Raw genomic sequence first — 14,843 nt, 5'->3', positions numbered from 1 at the left:
TGTCAGGTGTTCCTACCCCACGTGTGAGGCGTCCACGGAGGCATCTTGCTGTCTCCTGGGGATGGACATTCCCTGTTGGAAAAGACCCTCTTAGGAAGTTGTTTCTTAGGATGAATCAGCACTGTATTCCCATCGCATCTGGTGGTCTGTCCTAATTCAGCTCTCCGGGGCCATGATGTACAAGTCTAACTCGTTTTCTACATGAAAAGCCTTCAGGTTTTTTGAGGTTAAGCATCCTGAATCTTCACCCCTCTGGCTAAAAATCTTGGGTGTCTTTGAGTCTCTCTATGTGCTTTCAGCTTGTTCTTTCCCTTCTTAAATGTGACTTCAAGAAACAAATACAATACTCCAGGTGCAGCTGTTTTTGTGACATGTTCTTTGACACAGTCATGCTCATAGGTAAGGGGCTCATCATCTCTACAAGTGGCGTGCGCTGCTCTCTTTTCTACCTGTTTGCAGCAGGCTCTCTCCTGCGGCTGCACCATTCTGGATACCATGCTCTTATTCACCCATCTAAGATGTAATTAGTCTCCACGGAGACCAACCACATCATGTTGCTGACCCACGTCCAGCTCGTCATAACCGACATCTCTCACCTGGTTGGATGTTCCTGCCCCGCCTGCTGGCTTCGAGTGAGTGTCACCCCGTTGAGGGTCCCCACCACGCTCTTCTCGTAGTCAATACCAGACTCATTTGACTCGGAGTTGACAGATTTTTATTCTTCCTCTTTTTGAGATAACCCAAACCAGGCGAGGGGCAGGCACTTCTCCCTCTCCGCACGACTCTGTGAGCCATGGGGGCGGCTCAGCGACCTCAGTTGTGAACTGAGTGGTTTCAGAGTGGTTTTCAGGACCAGCATGTACTCACCAATAAACATAATCAAATCCATAGGCAAGGTGCGGAGGGGGTCAGAGGGTGCTGAACGTGAACTAGGTAAATCTTCATCTTCCCAAACGGAAAGGTCAGAGATAATGCCAGAAGTTGATAGATCGAGGAAAAACCTTCTACAAATGCATTATTATAGAGTTCAGGGGTAAAGGTATTGAAGAACTAACAATAAAAATGCCTCAGAGTGGTTGCCCCTGGCTTAGAAGCAGAGAACAGCCTTCCTCACGTGCAGCCCTGCAGTACAATTTAATGTTTTATCTTGTGCCTGGATTATCCGATGACAAGATTAAGTGATATGCATTTGGATATCAAAATATTGCATACTATTTTAGAATGATAGGTGCCTTTTAAAGGTCTGATTCGAGGTTAAGACTTGTAATTATATTTTGTTACAGATATCCTCTTGTTTTGGGTTTCTGCTTTATTTTCACCATTTTGGTTTTTGTTGTTGTTGTGTGTGTGTTTTTGTTGTTGTTTTTTGTAAATTATGAAATTGGGACAAAACCATGAGAAAGTTGGAGAAGGAAATTGGAAAAGAAGTAACAACTGGACTCCCCCCACCTCCAAGGGAATTCAGCTGCTTTTTTTTTTTTTGTATCACTCTATGTACCTTTAATTTTTATGTCCTTCTGGAAAAATTAAATTGGAACTTCTTTTATCACTCTTCAATTCATTTTTCCTGTTGTACAAAGGGCAAGAGCTTAATGTGCCACCGCTAAAGCTGCCGGGGCAGCTGGACACACACGGGCAGATGCCCGAATCTGCCACTCATATTTTCCAAAGTCTGCGATTGCAGGCAGCAGCTGGAACTCAGTGGAGCAGGTGAAGGGGGGCAAGCTAAAGGGGTGCATGGTGCTTTCTTCTGGTATAATGCTTCAAAAAGAGGAATACTTAAGTGCCAAAATAAGGCATTCCTCGAGTTTATTCTTATCCTTTAACTAGGAAAAAAGAAAAGGAAGTTACTCGGAGGCTCAGAGTGTGGTCTAGTCACTAGCTTCACCTGGAAGCTGGTTAGAACTGCTGTGTCTGTCGCCCCAGCCCCTTTCTCCCTCCGAATCCGCATGTGAATGAGATGTACAGGGCGGTATGTACACATTACACTTGGAGAAGTGCTCCTTTAAGGCACAGATGAGGATTCTAGGTTGAGAAAGTTCAAGTCAGTGGTTCTTCGCCTGGACTTAGAATCATCTGGGAGCTTGAAAAAAAAATACTGATGGTTGAGTCCTGAGTCTCCACCCCAGAATAATTAAAACAGCACTTCTGGGCTTGGGGGCAGGCACGGGTGTATTTTAAAAGTGCTGCAGGTGATCTCGATGTGCAGGCAAGGCTTAGAACTGCGGGTTAAGTGATAGTCAGTTGCTCAGCTGTCCTGTCTCCCCCCACCCCCCACACGCTGCTTCTCCTTGGCTCGGCTGTGAAAGAAAACCTGCACCCTCTCCTCCCCGCCCCCCACCCCTTACCCTCCTGCCCACGAATCCAGGGCCATTCACAAGATGCCAAACTAAGACATGAATATGGCAGTGCCTGGGGTGGGGATGGGTTGCTTCATACTCCTCGGGAACAAACCCACCAAAGGGAGGCCTATCCAGGTTTCTGGGAGAAATGTAATGAAAAGACCCCCTCGTTGAGTTACAAAATAAATCTCTTTTGATGAAAGAGATGCCCTATTTTGTGGGCCACATGACATGCGAATGTGTGTGGCAAAGTGAGGTTAACATTTGCTTCCACAAGACATTAAACAGCTTCAGTTGTATCCAGCAATGCTTTCCTCAAAGGAGGTTTGAGAATTTCATAAAAAACGGACAGCATGACCACGGGTTAATCAATCAGTCACATTTCCTAGGTTCATAACTGAGAGACAAAAGAAAGCAAGGGTTGACAGGAGGCGCGAGTGTTTGAACCACTGCTGCGTGAGCCCATCACCACCGCCAAATGTCAGCCTCTCGAGGCAGAAGTTAATTTCCACAAGTGCATACGGGGCTGTGTCTGGATGCTGCTCTGGTGGCGGCAAGTGTCAGACTTCTGGACAACAGCGTCAAGAATGACATTTCCCCGACCTGCTGTCATTTTCATCCCTGAGCCGAATGCTTTTCTTGGAATGGGTTTCTGTGAGGGTTTCGGACACGATTTTGGCCGCGTGCGTGAGCTTTGGAGGACGCTTTTATGAATACAGAGTGGCAGCTGCCCGGCGAGAAGGCGTGCTCTTCACCCAGAGAGCGTGCGCCTGGCAAACACTCACCACCCAGCTGGCCACGCGCGGCCTCACCTGGTACTGCTGCCCGGTGCAGAGGATGAGGTGGTCATAGAGCACAATGTCTTCGTGGGAAACCACGACGTGCTTGGCTGCTCGGTCTATGGCCGTCATCCTACCAACCACCACGTTGACCCAGGAGCACAGCGACATCAATGCGTGATCTTTATCATTATAACTCTGGCTGCGGAGAGAGGCGCTCCGTCAGTGACATTTGAGCAGCTGACAGGGGGCATTAATTAGACATCTGGCGAGCTGTTCAGGTCCCCCCTGCTCCCCCCCACTCCACCAGGACTGAGTCTGTGCTCTTGCTGTGGTTTACCAGGACCAAGGATATGCAGTAGGAGATTTTTTGTTATGAGAGAGTCACACAATGACATCTTTCCATTAAAGCTAAATTGTTCTGCTTAGTGTTGGCCAGTCCACAACAGGGAGGGAATGTATGTGTGTGTGTGTGTGTGTGTGTGTGTGTAATCATCCTATATAATAAATAGGTAATATGCAAATTAATCCTCACGCCCTCACAAGATGGCTGCCTACGACCAGGCAGGCAGGGGGGTTAGTGAGGGACAACCAAACTACTGAACAAGCAGGTTGTGTGAGGTGACCAGGCCGGCAGAGGGGTTAGTGAGGGACGACCAAACGACTGAACAGCAGACTGCATGGGGCAACCAGCTGGCAGAGGGGGGCAGTTGGGGGTGACCAGGCCGGTGGGAGTGCAGTAAGAGTCAACCAGGCTGGTGGGGGGGTGCAGAACTGAACTTGCAACTATGATAGGTGCTAAAGTAATCCTTTCCAGACCGGCAGCAAGGACATTTGGAGTAAGTGAGGCTTGATTCACAGGTAATGTGGGGCAGACGGAGGCATCCAGGTCGGCAGGGGGGGCAGTTGGGGGGGACCCGGCCAGCAGAGGGGGGCAATTGGGGGCAACCAGGCTGGCAGGGGGGGCAATAAGGGGGGCCCAGGCCAGCGGGGGGGGGGCAGTTAGGGGCAACCAGGCAGGCAAGCAGGTGAGCAATTAGGAGCCAGCGGTTCAGGATTGTGAGAGGGATGTCCAACTGCCGGTTTAGGCCCAATCCTGGGAATAGGGCCTAAACTGGCAGTTGGACATCCCTTGAGGGGTCCCGGATTGGAGAGGGTGCAGGCTGGGCTGAGGGGACCCCCCCCCCCCCGCATGAATTTTGTGCACTGGGCCTCTAGTTAATATATATCCTTCTGCTTCTATTTCATGGTGAGCACAAACTTACTTTGGCTGTTGACTTGTCCTAGTGCAGGGGTGGGCAACCCCTGGCACGCGTGCCAAACATGGCACGCCAGTAACTTTTGCTGGCACGCGAAACCCTCTCTTATAATCTTCCATTTACAATTTTTTTCTTAATATCAACTTTTTCATTTTTCAGATAAATTCAGCGTAGGTGCATCTTAGATAAATAAATAATTTTACATAACATGTATACATTAAAAAATAAATGTATTTTTCATCATCATATACTGTGTTTTTGTTGCCCGAATGAATTTTATTATTTCTTCAAGGTTCTTCACATACATACACCTTAAGAGGTATCAAGTAGGCGTAACATGTTCTCAAAAAATTAGGGTTGGCACGCAGAAGAATGTTGAGTCAGAGATTTTGCTGGTTTTGGCACGCACTCACAAAAAGGTTGCCCACCCCTGTCCTAGTGACAAAGGACCGAAAGGGGATGAGGAAGAAGAAAGTGACATTGCACAGGATTCCCCAAGGCAGGGGTCAAGGGCCTGAATATCGAGAACCTGGCCTATTTGCTAATGCTTTTCAACAGATTTCTCCTTCTTAGAATGAGTGTATGGATTTGTGCCCAAACAACAAAACACGTTGTCTTTAGAGAAGATGTCAATTAGGGAATTACGTTAGAAGCAAGTCCATTCCCTGGAGACTTTCGGGATCCACTCTGCAGGGCAAAGGTGACTTAGGGGGAACTGGTGCTGCTGTGACAGCAGGTCCAGGGTTTTCTTGTCTGGGTTCCATCTGAGTTTGAGTATTCTACCATAATGTGAGAGAAGCGGCTTTCTTGTTGGCGTTGGTTTTTTTTTAAAAAAAAGAGTTTTGTGAGGGTTGTTGTAGAACTTTCTGGAAGGTGTGACCTCCTACACGTGACACTCCTAGTGACCTTGTTCTGATACCATAACAAGAGGGCAGGGTGGCAGAATAGTAAGTGTTTCATTTAAATCCAGGCTTCCCTGTGCCAAGGTCTGTGTCACCAGTGAGACCGGGCCCTGGGACCCTGCATCCCCTTTCGACACTTCAGCTTCCTCACCTCTCAACCGAGGATAATTCTCCTCCCCGCAGGCCTCGACCGTTGTAAGGGACGAATGTGAGAATGTAAGAGATGCTGCTTTATCAAGTGGGATGCATATGTGAAGGGTATTATTCTAAATAATATTAATGATACATAATCCTGTTTACTCTCCTTGGAGGCAAACAGGACTAAAGTGATAATGGAAGAGCATTTTTTCTTTTTGATCCACTCGGGAGTCTGCTCTCAACACACAAAAAGAATTCTCGTAATGGATGCACATTAGGCCCCGTTCTGCCACCCATGAAAGAGAAGGGAGCACTGGGCTTTGTGTCTCTCCATGAAACAACACTTAAAAACAAGAAAATCTCTTCTTAATAAGAAAAGAAAATTGGGGGCTGGCCTGTCACAGGAAAATAATAGAGAGTGAGATGAAATTCTTTAAAAAAAAAAAAAACCAACACATTTTGGTGGCTTCACAGGAAAACAAGAAACCTCATTGATTTTGTACATTCATGAGAGATCCACAAAGGATTGTTCTTATTTGCATCACCGTCTCTTCATAACAGGAACAGCCCTGTCAGCCGCCCAAGATGAGGAAAAATTAAACATAGTTAGTGCATAGGAATTGGTCTTTTGAGGATCTGCTCAAAGATAAAGTTCTCAGGGGAAATTTGGGGGAGTCTAGGACAATGTTATTTTTAACGACCGTAGGACAATAGTGTGATAATGTCAGCACGCAGATTTCAGAGTTCACATTTAAAGCTCTGTCTGGTGGGAACTGAGTTTTAGGAACCGTAGGAAGCACTGAAGAATGTGGGGTGCTGCTTTTATAGTCTGTTACCGTGGCTTTTCTCAGGTTAGAACGTCACCGTGCAGGTGATGACCATCTGTTCTGGATATCCCTATCTACTCTGGACCTCCTTTAATTTACTCATCAGGTAGGTGAAACTAAACATTGGAAATGATAAGTGATATTTCCCCCAAATTATTTCCTAAGCAGAGTAAGTGAGCCTTGCTTCTAACGTGGTAGGGACAGTCTCATGGCCTGAGGACAAGAGAAGTACTTCCATTAGGGTTCTCTGGAAAAGGGAGAAGGAACCAAAGAAGGGACATCAATGAAACTTGATGTTTCTCAAGTGAACTTGACCCTGACTTGAAAAGAATGTGAAAGGTTGTCTCATAGAACGTTCTGGGGACAGGTAGTAAGTAAAAAAAAGCAGAAATGCAGGATGGGAAAATTGTTGGAAGGGACATTGTGACAAGCGGCCCACTTGTTCAGAGTTGCAGAGGCCCCCACATCTGGTGTCAGGAGACTTAGCCCAACGCTCCAGATGCGAAACTAGAAGCAAGCCCCAGGGGAGCCAGTATAAGTCCGGTGCAGACCTGCACTCCATGGAGTCAGAACTGGAGAGAACCTCGGAGGTTTTCATAAAGGATTTATCAGGACTCTTAGAAGGAGGAGCATCACCATGAACGAACATTCAGTTACTCAGGGCTGATTGTCCAATTAGTGGATTTCTCCTGTTTCCGCTTTCCCCTCTCCTCCCACTGCCTGCCCTTCTGCTGCGTGCCTGGCATGTCATTAGCGCCTCCACCAGACGCTAGACAGGGCCAGAGAGCGAAGACAAAAACTGGCTTATGAAAAATATAGTAACAACAAAAATAAATCAAAACACTGGTTAGGGCAGAGTTTAGAATTCGTATTTAAAATGAGGAATTGAAATTATTAAATTTAGGAATGTCGATGCACTTGTTATTTTTTAAACTCTGCGACCGAAGATAATTTCCTTTATTGGAATACAAGGGCCGTTTGAAAGGCAACATCCTCTTTATGTTTCAATGTGTAGTTCCTAGACTACCCTACTCCCTCTTTTTTGTATGTTATCACTTTAAAAACCTTACCTCTAATCAATTTAAACTTAAACAGGCACATGTGGCTAGGAGCCACCACCTGGGGCAGTTCGGGGGCTGACGTGGTCTGACTCACATTTGCGCAGCATCATTCTGGCTGCCGTGCTGAGAATGTGGAGAGGCAAGCACACCAGGGGCCCCGGGAGACTTCCCACCCGGCCGCACACAGGTCCCACACGCTATCTCACCAGGACGGCATTCCTAGTTCTCTCCCACAGCACACCTACCAGGGGCTGGCCAGCCTTGGTCACGCTGAGTGAGTTAAATTGCTTGGGAGACATTTATCAATAACACCGGCATTTCCTGGGAAGCGTGTAAGTTAGAAAGAGGGCAATGAGGGGAGGGGATGTACATGTGTGGATCCTCTACTTTTTGTCAGAACTTACTGTTGCACTAATTTTAATAAAAAAGTCCAGCAGGGTTGGCTTATCATATACTTTTCACAGTAAAAAACAACAACACACAAACAAAACCAAAGTCCAGGGAATGAAAACCCCTTTGTGGTAGGGACAGGATCTGAATCTGAATCTACCTGGCTCAAAACCCATGATTTTTTTCTTTTTTTAAAAACACCACATCCTAATGATGCTCTTAAAAATAAAAAAGTTCATGGTCTGGTAAATGTATTAGGTCAGAATGAGCCTGGTTCTGCTAACAGGAGAGCTGCAGGTTTTCTCACAGTTTGCCTCGCTGTTTGAAGGCAAAGTAAGCCTTTTTCACAGAGGAAAGAGGATCTCTTTGTCATGGATTCTAAAATGAATACCCTGAGAGGGAACCATTTCCTTCCTCCTCATTAAAAACATGTGAGCACTGTTTCTAGAGGCAGGGAGCCTAATCATTCTTGTACCCGTGTTTTGCTGCAGGAAATTAAAATTACTGGAAGCTGTGTGATAATGAAGTGGGATTCTACCGGGGTGCAGACAGCAAAGCTTGCCGAGACTGGCCTGGAAGGTCTTGCCTGGTCAGCCCGGATTAGGAATGGCCTGGGTGGGTGTGAGACCCACCTCCTAGGGAGGTGCTTGACCTTTATCTCTCAACTCTGACTGTGGGGGCGTTGCCTGGTCTGATGCAAATACAATCGCCAAGCTCCCCTGCTCTACAGAACCCCACCGCAGACGGTGGCTGGGTCAGGAGGCTCCATCCATGGTTTGGAAGAGGGCACAGGTCTTCCCACAGGTAGAAAAGGGCAGCCCAGCCCTGCCATCCACGCATCAGCAGGTTCGAACCTGTGTCTCCTAAGTGACATCCGAACTCCAGGAGAAAAGCCCACCACCTGCCTCTTTCCAATCTGAAAACCATTTAGCATAGAAACGACAGCTTGAACATTAGGACATTTAGGCCTCGGAAGGAAAAAGCAAATGGAATGCATACTCGCTTGCTAAAAACTTCCTTTGTTCCGTGCCCAGAAGTTTTTTCCCAGGGAGTCCATGGGTTGAAATTAGCGTGAGGTTACTGAATTTCAGGTGAGAGCTAGGGAGAAAGAAAAAAAATTAAAAACAGAGGTAAAGCACGATTCGGTGGAAGTTTATTCTACATTTGACCCTTGAACAATGTGTGGTTTAGGGTACCAACTCCTCATGAAGTAAAAAATCCATGTGTAATTTAGACGCTCCCAAAACTCAACTACTAATAGCCTGTTACCGATATCGTAAAACAGCCGATTAACACGTATTTTGTATGTTATACGTATTACATACTGTCTATAATAATAAAAGTATAATATGCTAATTAGACCAGACGTCCTTCCGGACGAAGCCAGGGGCTGCGAGGGAAGCCCAGGTCCCAGGTGCCAGAGGGAAGCCGGTGCCGGCAGCCAGGGGAAGGAAGGCCTACTCTTGCATGAATTTTGTGCATCGGGCCTCTAGTATTATTATAATAAAGTAAGCTGAGAAAAGAAGATATTAAGAAAAACACGGAAGAGAAATACCTTTACTGTGTTTACTGAAAAAAAAATCCACATGGAAGTGGATCTGCACAGTTCACACCTGTGTTGTTCAAGGGGCACTGTAATTCAATTTAACCTCATTTCATGTGTCATCCAATTGTTGAATTGTCTTTGAGCCCAGCATCTCTTTTTGCACAAACCTTCAAACAGAACCGGCCATTAGAATGAAAGAATGAAGATGGCACCGGAGTGGCTAATTACAGAAACTTCACACAGCAGCACTGCAATGACGGACACCACTTCGTTTTTAAAAAATTGCTTCTCAGAGTAAAACAAGCTAAAATCCAAAATTGGGAAGGAGGTACGTTTAGTATGAATTAGTGCAGGCGGAATTTCAGCCTGCTACGAAACTGCTAAGAACCATAACCACCAGAGCTAGAATTCTGAGCACGTACCACCGAGTGCTTTGCCTGTCCCTCATCTAGTCCTCGATGCAGTACAGAGAGGTCAGTGATAGCATCCTTATTTTGTTATATAGAACGGAGGCAAAGTGATTTGACCAAGACCACGCAGTAGAAAGTCTGGAGGCCGTTTGTGAACCCAGACGTCTGCTCCAGTGTCTTCTCCCCTAACCTCTACCCAACCTCTGCCTCCACTGCCCTGTAGACCCTACATTGTTGACAGGGATCCAAAGATCATCTAATGCCATTGGTCAACATTACCTTTATTACTTTCATATATATGTACATATATATACACACACATACACACACATATATATACATTATATATATATATATATATTGAGGAAAAAGCAGATTTACAGTTGAGTCTGTGAAAGTTGATTTTTGTATTATTATTTCTTATTGTATTATTTTCCATATGACTACTGTAAATCTACCTTTGCCACATCCCATCTGCACCTCAAATCAGAATATCCAAATAAATTTTAGAGAATTCCTGTTAAGAGTAAAACCGCCTCATATTTGCATTAGGCTTTCCAGGGCCTGAGGCACATGTATGGGCACTACCACAGAGATAAAATTCATGACAATTTGTGCTAGGGGTGGGCCGGGGGTCAGGGTTTTATGATCTGTGTTTCATAAAGAAGAAAATCAAGGTTGGAAATGCTAGGTAATATGTTCATGGTCACGAAGCTCATAAGTAGCAGAACCAGAAACGAAAGCCACACCTTCCGGCTCCAAGTAGCGCCCTCTCCACTCACCTCTGCTGTCCTCCAAGCAGTCCTGGGAGTAATGTTAAGTAGGATGCCCTCTCCACTCAGCCCTGCTGTCCTGTAAGCAGTCCTGGGAGTAATGGTAAGTAGGATGCCCTGTCCACTCACCCCTGCTGTCCTGTAAGCAGTCCTGGGAGTAATGGTAAGTAGGATGCCCTCTCCACTCAGCCCTGCTGTCCTGTAAGCAGTCCTGGGAGTAATGGTAAGTAGGATGCCCTCTCCACTCAGCCCTGCTGTCCTGTAAGCAGTCCTGGGAGTAATGGTAAGTAGGATGCCCAGCACATGGAAGTGGAGGCTTCTGTGCTTAGACTCCCTCCTTCAGTATTGAAAATATTCCTGATGCAAATCAGCCCTCCAGCTAGCATCAGCAAAATTTGCTGGATGAGCTGATCTTTTTTTAAATATATATTTTATTGATTTTTTTACAGAGAGGAAGGGAGAGGGACAGAGAGTTAGGAACATCGATGAGAGAGAAACATCGATCAGTTGCCTCTTGCACACCCCCCAAGGTACATGCCCTTGACTGGAATCGAACCTGGGACCCTTCAGTCCGCAGGCTGACGCTCTATCCACTGAGCCAAACCGGTTAGGGCGAGCTGATCTTTTAATAGGTTTCAGGATGATGGATGAGAAAGATATATTTTCCTAAAATCTCTTCTTAGTTCACACCTCCCCTTATACCAACCAAATTCAAAAACAAACAAACAAAAAAAACCCTTCACCAAGTCCGAGGAAAACACCTGTCCCCTTCCCCATGAGGAAACTGGGCATTTTCCAGATGTGGAAATGCTATCAATGCACTGACAGCCTGTTAGTACCACTAAAAGCAGGAGACTTCTGGCGATGGCCCGGACCAGCCATGTAATAAACTCAACCGCTCCTGACATTTAAAAACAGCTAAATATTATGAAAGGTTTTGCTCTAAAGTCTCTAAGGATGTGTGTCATTTAAGAATAAATATTCTTATTTGATACAAAGAAAACCAAGCACATCTTATCCTCTAATAATAATAAAATTTTTGAATACGTTCAAATAACACAAAGGTCACAATTAACCCCAGCTACTTATGGCTTCCAGTTTGCACACTGACGACAGGCCTCTGATTTATTACCATTTCACGGAAAATGCAAGGAATAATACATGTTTATACTTGCATGCAGTTAAAATTTATTTTGGCTTTGGTGCCTATGTGATGGAAATGTGGTTTATGTTGTACTAATAAAACAGGTTTATATGCAGGCCCCTCTTAAAGTTCTGTGTGAAAAAAAGGCTTAATAATTATCCAGCTACATCTTTTACTACAAAGACTAATCCCCTTGGTGCTGAATAATTTGAATGATCTAACAACACACGGATAAAATAGCTTGTAAATTGCCAAATTACCACTCTGTAGTATCCTGAATTATGTCATTATGCAATTAAAGATTTCACCAAAAGATTTGGGGGGGGGTAGTATTTTCTGGATTTGTACCTTTTGAAGGAACCAGCTTTCGCCCAGCCAGACTGGCTCAGTTTGTTGTCATCTTGTTCACCAAAAGGTTGCCAGTTCAATTCCTGGTCAGGTCACATACTTCGGTTGCAGGTTCGATTCCCAGTCAGGGCACGTACAGAAGACAACCAATCGATGTTTTTCTCTCTCCTTTCCTCTCTCTAACCATGTCCTCGGATGAGGATTAAAAAAGAAAAGAAAAAAAAAGAACCTGCTTTCTGTTTCTTTTCCTTAGCCTTAGCCAAATTGGTTTTGTATTCTTCATTGTGGCTGTCTGGTCCTTTATTCAATCTTCAATGTCACCACTTTAACCTTTCTTGTTCTCCCTACCATTCCCCTTCTACATTCTCAAGCAAGTACATCTCCCACACCATAAACAACACAAAACAGAACAGCCACCAGGCAACTCCCTCCCTTGTTTCCCTTCTTGCCACATCCCGAGCATTGCCATCCACAGCATATTCTTCCATTCCTCCTGATTCAGAGGACAGGTATCTCCCCTTAACCCTGTTATTCTTCATGTTCCTCTCCCACCTCTCCCTATAACTCAACCAGCAAATTTCTCTTACAACTGTACTCAAGAAACCTGGAAGCAACCAGTCCACTGCTGTTAAGGGGGAGCCATGATGTCAACAGAGGCCATGGCCCTGCTTCTCCTACATCCAAGGTGGCTCCTAGAGCTCCAGCCATCACACCCTACACCCACATTACAGGCAAGAGGAGGAGGAAAGGGTAGGAAGGACTGCCCATTAAGGAGGTTTCCTTAAAATTTCACATGACATTTCGGCTCACATTGCCAAACCTCAGTGATACAGCCACATGTAGCACCAAGGGTCACTGGAAAATGTGGTTTCTCATAGAGGAACACAGTGGTTTTTCCCAGAACCACAATGCCCAGGGTTCTGTTATCACGGACAAAGTGCAGAATGAATTCTGGAAGGCTACTAGAAGTCTCTACTCATGTTGACTCATGAAGGAAGAGTGGGTGGGATGGGGGAAGATCCTGGTATCAGTCAGAGTCCAGGCTGGAAACAGAGGGCCACTCCACAACCTTTGACAAAATGAAGGCATGTGTAGGGTTCTGAGAACCAATAAGGGATGAGGAGTCACCCAGGGGCTAGCAACAGTGGGATGCCATTACTGATTCGGATCATAAAGAGCCAGGGATGGAGGAAATGGTGGCAGTTGGGCCCATGGAGGAGGCCCCACCCAGGAGGTGCAGCCATAGCACATGCTCCCACGACAACACTGTCATGAGGTTCTCTTTTATGGTGGCTTTTTTCCCCCCATCTCCTCCTCCTTTGCCCATTTATTTCTCACAAGCTTCCCAGTCTTTTTTGTTAAACTGAAATTATTGGGATGACACTGGTTCACAAAACCATATAGGTTTCAAATATACAACTCAATAAAATATCATCTGCACACTGCATCAGGTGCCCATTGCCCCAAGAGAAGTCTCTTTCTGTCCCAACTTCTCTCCCACCCCCTTTGCCCACCTCCACCTACCCCCAATCCCCTTTGCTCTCTGGCTATCATCACACTGTTGACTGAGTCTATGGGTTAAGTATGTGTGTTTTTTGGCTAATCCCTTCACCTTTCATCCATTACCCCACTTTCCCTCCCCTCTGATAGCTGTCAGTCTGTTCCATGTATCCATGCCTCTGTTTCCATTCGTTTGTCAGTTTATTTGGTTTATTAGATTCCAAATTTAAGTGAGATCATATGGTATTTGTCTTCCTCTGATTGGCTTATTTTATTTAGCATAATAATCTCCAGGTGCACCCAAGTCATCACAAAGGGCAAGAGTTCCTTCTTTTTTTACAGCCACATAAGATTCTATTGCGTAAATGTAACACAGCTTTTTTATCCACTCATCTACTGATGGGCACTTGGGCTTTTTCCAGATCTTGGCTATTGTAAATAACACTGCAATGAACATAGGGGTGCATGTGCATATAGTCCTTCAAATAGTGTTTTGGGATCTTAGGATATATTCTCAGAAGGGGGATCACTGGGTCAAAAGGAAGTTCTGCCCTAACCGGTTTGGCTCAGTGGATAGAGCGTCGGCCTGCAGACTCAAGGGTCCTAGGTTAGATTCTGGTCAAGGGCATGTACCTTGGTTGCGGGCACATACCCAGTAGGGAGTGTGCAGGAGGCAGCTGATCGATGTTTCTAACTCTCTATCCCTCTCCCTTCCTCTCTGTAAAAAATCAATAAAATATATTTTTTTAAAAAGGAAGTTCTATTTTTAGTTTTTTGAGGAAACTCCATAATGCCTTACACAGAGGCTTTATGAGTCTGCATTCCCACCAACAGTGCACAAGGGTTCCTTTTTCTCCACGTCCTCTCCAGCACTTGTTGTTTGTTGATTTATTCATGATAGCCATTCTGGCAGGTGTGAGGTGATAACTCATTGTGGTTTTAATTTGTGCTTCTCTGATGATTAGTGATGTTGAGCATTTTTTCATATGTCTATTGGCCATCTGTATGTCCTCTTTGGAGAAGTGTCTATTCAGGTCCTTTCCCCATTTTTAAATTGGGTTGTTTGTCTTCCTGGTGTTGAGCTGTATACGTTTTTTATATATTTCAGAGGTTAATCCCTTACCACATGTATCATTGGAAAATATGTTCTCCCATACACTGGGTTCCTTCTTCATTTTGTTGATGGCATCCTTTGCTGTGCAAAAACCTTTTAGAGTGATATAGTCAGACTTACCATTTTGCCTTTGTTTCCCTTGTTCAAAGGGATAAATCAGCAAAAATACTGTTCCAACAGATTCCTGAGATTTTACTGCTTATGTTTTCTTCTAGGATTTTTATGGTTTCACATCTTACATGTAAGTCTTTTTATCAATTTTGAGTTTATTCTTGTTTATGGTATAAGTTGGTAGCCTAGTTTCATTTTT

General features: G+C 45.1%; 1 protein-coding gene across 1 annotated transcript in view; it reads right to left on the bottom strand.

The window, feature by feature from the left end:
- Positions 1 to 14,843, bottom strand: part of CFAP61 (cilia and flagella associated protein 61) — a 231,046-nt gene that overhangs the window by 79,675 nt on the left and 136,528 nt on the right. Inside the window, 2 exon segments of the mRNA XM_023761280.1 lie at positions 3,155 to 3,323; positions 8,698 to 8,796. Coding sequence (XP_023617048.1) covers positions 3,155 to 3,323; positions 8,698 to 8,796 — 268 coding nt within the window.

Source organism: Myotis lucifugus, unplaced genomic scaffold, assembly GCF_000147115.1.
Source record: "Myotis lucifugus unplaced genomic scaffold, Myoluc2.0 scaffold_205, whole genome shotgun sequence".
NCBI lineage: Eukaryota > Metazoa > Chordata > Mammalia > Chiroptera > Vespertilionidae > Myotis > Myotis lucifugus.
The sequence above is the reverse complement of the archived record's forward strand: the minus strand, read 5'-3'. Positions and strand labels throughout refer to the sequence as shown.